Source organism: Neopelma chrysocephalum, unplaced genomic scaffold (genome assembly GCF_003984885.1).
Source record: "Neopelma chrysocephalum unplaced genomic scaffold, ASM398488v2 Primary Assembly neopelma1_22b, whole genome shotgun sequence".
NCBI lineage: Eukaryota > Metazoa > Chordata > Aves > Passeriformes > Pipridae > Neopelma > Neopelma chrysocephalum.
In genome coordinates this window covers 27,790,093-27,796,092 of record NW_020897690.1, presented here as the reverse complement: position 1 = coordinate 27,796,092, position 6,000 = coordinate 27,790,093, and the positions used below count along the sequence as shown (strand labels likewise).

Genomic DNA, 6,000 nt, shown 5'->3' with positions numbered 1-6,000 from the left:
GAAACAAAAGGATTCTGGGTTTGCCTACAGTAACACAGTATCCTTTTTGCTTTGCCAAGCCACATACCAGCAGGACTTTGACTTTATCTTCCTTGAAAAATGGAGTTGTCAGCAGAGGTTGATTGTTTATGATGGGTTGTACAGGTAGTAACATCAGATAGCTTCCAGGTGAGCATAATGCTTGAACTATATGAACATCAATAAGACACAGCAAAAATGAAAAGTATGTCTGAAAGTTTCCTCTTAGTGCCAGACAGAGAGAGAGTTACAAAACTGTTCCACAGTTGTGCCTGTTGTTACCAGGAAAGCAAGCTGGTCCTTTCCATTGCAGGACACCAGAAGCTGTTTCTGGATTAATGAGTAAAATTTAAGACTTGTTCAGATCTCTCCTCAGTCCTAAATAAAGTGGCATCCTGTCCCTTTATATAACAATGATTTCTAGATTTGTGCTCTAACCTCAGTGGTGGATGCCAGTTCATGGATTTTATGTAGCCATGAAAAGCCGTCAAGTGAGCACAAATAGTAACCATACCTTTGAGTATAATCTTGGAACAGGGCAGATTTTTTCACTTTTTTTTCCCTGGAATATCTGTAGATCTCTAGGGAATGTAGCATATATTTCTACATACAGCTGCACTACCACTTCATTGTTTACCTGTGATTTAGAGATGTATTCACCCCACCTCTATAAAATTGTACTAAGCAGCCACTGGTACAACTAGATCACTTTTAAAACCAACTCAAATGCTGCAAATTTTGGCAAAGTAGTAGAGCTAGACGCTTCTCTACTTTGATGCTCATGTAATTCTTTTATTTTATTTTAGGATTGAGTCCCTGCCAAGTGCCATAATTTCTGAACTGGAAGAAAAGATATCTTCAGGTTAAAATGTCACTGTGCCCATCAGTCACACTTCAATGCATAGCTGTAGTTCACAAGTTATTCAGCAGTGCAATGAATAATTCCAGTCTAGAACTTTTCTTCAAGTTCCTCATTATTAAGTCTGAGGCTACAGTGACTGGAGGCATGAATTTCGACTCTTTTTAAAAGAGTTTATTTCACAAATATACAGGAATGACATTCAGGAATACAAGAATGGATAATAAAACAATGGATCTGGTATCAGAGCTACAGCATACAATCAACTTGTATTTATAACACTTGTGAGCTTCTTGTTGGCAGCCAGGTATCCTTGTCCAGTGTGATACAGCTGCGTATTTGGGCTGACAATAAAGTCTGTAGCATAAAAAACTGGGGAGCACTTTTTAACAGCTGACAGTACCCATGGGTACCAAAAAAAGGGCTAGTTCGTTTTATACATGCTTGGGTAATTAACTCCTAAAAGATGTAAAGCTTTAGGTTCAATGGATAAAGAGTATACAGGGTACGGAGCACAATAGTGCCCTGGTCCATGACTTGGATTCAGCATTGCCTTCAGTACTGCCTTGAGCTCTGTCTTTGGAGCAATTACCTTTCTTTTTTATTATCTCAAACCTGAATGCATTCCCTTTCACTGTTCTTTCCCTTCTCTCTTAAACTACTATGATGTAAATAGTAGTATAACCAGTTACAGGATTTTACAACTGTAATTTGGGTAGTTCATAGAATTAATGCCATTTGTTAAAATCTTTCACGACAGACTTCTTATATCTCGAATTTTCACGTGGATGTTTGGATTAAACAGATGTTAAAAAAAATGAAAAGGCAAAAGTAAAACCAGCTCAAGAAAAAGATATTTTTTGTAGCTTATATGGAATCTTTTTTTTTTTTTTAATGATGGTAATGTCCACCAGCTTTAACCACCAAATACAAAATAGCCCAAAAGATCCAGGTCTGACTGCTTACGTAGTAAGACATAAGCACAAGTCCCCTTTACGTACATATATTGTTGTTGTTTTAAGAGATTTTGATGTTCACATTTCTTCTTTACATTCCTCCTATTTTTATGTCCATATTTAAGGTTAACATTTAGTCCTCTGGAAAAAAAAAAGCTTCATAAAAATGTTCATTATCCTCATTTGCCCACATCAATCAAGTTTAATTGCTCAGTTAAATTGCCTGGTTACCTCAATTTGGAGAAATTCAGCTGTTTCTATCATTTATCCTCACACCAATACCCAACTTTAAAAATAAATGGCTGTGTTTCCATGCCTCGTGGCTAATTGTTCAGTTACAAGTGTGTGAGCAGTTCTGGCATTTGAAAGATGTGTGAAAGGCCACATGTGAATAGCTGAGGAACACAGAATCAATGACATTTATACATTATGTGTTGTTTCTATGCTTTGAAACACTAAGTGTATTTAAGTACAAATAGGTGGAAGAACAACTTTAAAAAAATAAGATCTACATTTTTTTTGATGTCTCCTGTTCAAACTTTCTTGGCTTTCTGGTTCAGGTAGACCATTTTTAAACTGCCTCTCAGCAGTATCATCCTGCAGGAATACTCACTCCCCCATCAGTCCCTCTGAAGTCAATAGCTCTACTCTAATTCTGCAGTGGAGAGAATGGGGGCTGAGCAGGCTTTAATGTCAGAATTCACAGTGAAAATGACAGACTGCAGAACTTGGCCCAGGACCACACGCTTTATCTTTGGAGAAAGAGATCCCCCTTACCCTGACCAACCCCTCAGTAGACTATGAAAAAGGAGAGTGTGTGGAGGACTGCTGTCTTTCCATTGGTTTCCTTTCTCCTTGAGTCAAACCTGTTGGGTTTTTTTCCCCCTTTGCTGTCTCATCTTCTGGTTTTGTTTTTGCTCTTTTTGGGTAAACTTTTCCTCCTATTCTCTACCTGCCATTTGATGTCATTTTTCCCTCCTTTCCATCTTGATTCCTCTTTGTAAAGTCTCCATTCTTTACACCTCTGTCTTTCTAGTTCTTTCCTCTTACTCTCTTCTGGCTTTTTTTCTTACCCTCTTATCTTCCTTCTCTACTTCCCCTCTCTGAGGACTCTCTGCCTTTGGCCTTTTCCTGTAGATTGGGCTCAATGGTACCCTTCATGAATGCTAATTATCCTGGTTGGAGCTCTATGAATATTACACTAGCTGAGTAGCTCTTCATTTGAATCATGCCTTGCAGCCATTTAGGAGGAGAGGAGTGTGGCATCCAACTTTGACTGACAGCTGACTGGCAGGAGAGAAAAGCAGCCACCATCTCTCATGGGAATGCTCAGAAACTTGCAGAGGGAGATAAAATGTCAAACCACTGTGATCTGCAGCCTTTGCTAAGAGGCTTGAGAGATCACACTAGATCAGACACAACCCCATTTTAGTTTGGAAAACCAAACTGTATTGTTCCTGCCTTGAATGTCATCATCAATAGCATAATTTCTGCATTCTGCAAGACAGATTCCTACAGAGTACAGCACCTTCGGCAGTATAGACTCTCGCTAGACTCTTACCACAGGTGCACTAGCTCTGAAGTTCAGAAAAAGGTTCTTACCTACATGGGGTCTACTGCTCAGGGAGGTGGACATTCTCAGCGTTAAGCTGTGATTTTTCTTTTTTAAATAATGTTTTACAGACCCTTTTCTAACTGTCAGCATGCTTTGAGATTAGAAATTTTCAGCTGCCTGTTGCTTCGTCATGTATACGCACAGTGTGCTTCAACCATGGTTTGTAATAGCATAGCTTGTGGTATGAAGGTCATGTCACAGAGTCCTTAGTGAAACCACGAAACCTCATCAGAAAATGGCTGCAGCGCTGTTGTGTGCAGTGCGGAATAAAAAGAGAAACAAATTGCCTTTGCTGGGTTGAGAGAATCCTCACCAAAAAAGTAGGTACTGTGAATCCTAACTTAGACCAAAACCTCTTCTCATTTTTATCAAGCATGAGGGAAAATACATATTACATTTTAAAGCTGAAAATCGGGCCTATAATTAAGGTGCGTTACTTCCAGACAAAAAAATAAAAAGGAAGATCTTTAACCAGAGTTGTGAATGATTTGCCATGAGACTTCCTGGTTAAATGAGGAACATCTTCTTGTTGATTACAATTTGAAGCTGAACCATACTAACCTTTCTGCTGAAAGCTAACCAGCAGAAGCTGGGCACACAGGAAAGAGAACTAAAAGTTGTAGCAGGCTTTGTTCTTACCTACTTGTTACTGCTGGTTTTCCAACATTTCTAAAATCAAAACTTAGATGCATATGAAAGAAGCTTACCTTGCCAACGTACTGGTAGTCAGTTCCTGTGTATTCCTCCAATAAAAAGAACTGATTCCACATCCAGCTCCTTTTGGAACGATGGAGGTCTTGCCTGCTGTTTCCAGACAATACCAAAACCTTTTCCTTTTCTGGAAAGCCACTAGTCCTTTTGGATAATGGAATTAAGAAGCTTTGGTGGGACTGACTAGCCCAAAACAGCAGCCAGAAGCAATGGTAAGTTCTCATCATGGCAACACAAGGAGGTCTAAATAATGACTTTTTGTCTTGATCTCAAACTAATCCACTTTACTGCACTGAATCCAATGTCATGCCGTCTTCCTTCTTTAAATAGTTTTTGCAGTCTCAAAGGAGCTCTGAAAAGAAAAATAACAACTTTTTTAGCATTTCCAAAGGTACTTAACTGTCATGACTACAAACAGATGAATAATAATGATTGCCAAAAAGCTGGGCTGTTTCTGATTCAAAATATTGCAAATGGTCCTTCAAATAATCTGAGCGACTCTATATTGAGTAGGAGGAAGGAGTCATGATGTTTGGATGTAGGGTGTGTGGGGGGGTGCCCTTTACCTCCTTTTGCTTCCCTTTGTCAACGAAGGCAAATCAGGCATTTTTCTTTTTACTGCCTGAGCTTCGGGAGGTAACTGATAACTTTTTGATTGGGGATCTTGATCAGGTTACCTTATAACATCAAAGAAGTGCTAGCAAAAGTGTACACTGTCTTCCCAGGAGGCATTATGTTGCTATAGTTATGGGCTGAAGAGACTGGACTTAGATAACTCAAGGATTTTTCCCCCATATTTAGGGTATTTTACCTTTGATTTCATTTAGAAAGGGCCAGCTAAACAGGTTGATGAAAAAAATGAGCATATTTGTCAGTATCTCACACATACTAGACCTGTTTGTTACTGCATAGGAAATGCACACTTTGCTTCTCTCATTATCTACTGCCAGAGTATTGCACCGAGTTTTGGATCTTTAAATACATAGTTATATATGTAAATGTTTTCACTAGTAACTTCTAAAAATACAAAAAAAACCCAGCTGATCATTGCTACCTGTGGGTTTTGACCAGCTACTGCTTCTTACTATGAGTAGTAAATACCTGTGCACCTACAAAATAATTACAAAATTATCTCTGAAGAGCTCATAATTTTCAACATGCAAAAAGCTATACATACAGTACCCTAGTATACTGTGGACAGTTCTTCTATTTTTAAAAAGCTGGAGCCTTCTATTCAGGAGGAAGAAATTATACTACGTGTCTCAGGTAACCGGTCACGCAAAATGCCTAACTAACAGCTGTGGAACATTTTATAATGTGAAGAAATCAGAATTAGTTGACAGAAACATTCCATAACATACGTTTTTGTCATAAACACACTGATAAATTTTTAGTCCAAAGAGATCCATACTCCAAGAGAAGGATCATTTGATTATTTTCATTTCTTTTTTTCATCGATGCTCTTCGAAAAAGTTTTGGGTTTTATTCAGTAGTCTCATCAAAACTCATAAATCATCCTGAAACCAGCTCAAAATTCAGTACAGCATCTCTCAATATTTGTAAAAAAAGATTGTGGAATGATAATCTGACTATACCAAATTGCAAAGAAAATTTTTGTTTGATTTTTTAAGCATTTAACGCAACACTACTTGGATCATATTCTATATCAAAGACCATTTTTCCCCCTATATATTTTTTTTTAAAGGTGTACATTAGACAGAATTTAGCCTTTGAGCTACATTGACAGAGTTAAAACACTTACAATGCCTCCAGTTAGCTGGTCTTCTGGTGGTTGTTGTTGTTAGTAATAAATTGTATAAAATAACCTCAAGTCTCTTACA

The 6,000-nt window shown here is 38.0% G+C and overlaps 1 protein-coding gene across 2 annotated transcripts in view; it reads right to left on the bottom strand.

The window, feature by feature from the left end:
• LOC113966918 (cadherin-6) overlaps positions 1–6,000 on the bottom strand; it is a 103,501-nt gene that overhangs the window by 46,981 nt on the left and 50,520 nt on the right. For both annotated transcript variants that reach the window (XM_027682039.1, XM_027682050.1), the window contains exon 2: positions 4,156–4,511. In XM_027682039.1, coding sequence (XP_027537840.1) covers positions 4,156–4,386 — 231 coding nt within the window. In that variant the 5' untranslated portion in view covers positions 4,387–4,511. The remainder of the gene's footprint in view (positions 1–4,155; positions 4,512–6,000) is intronic.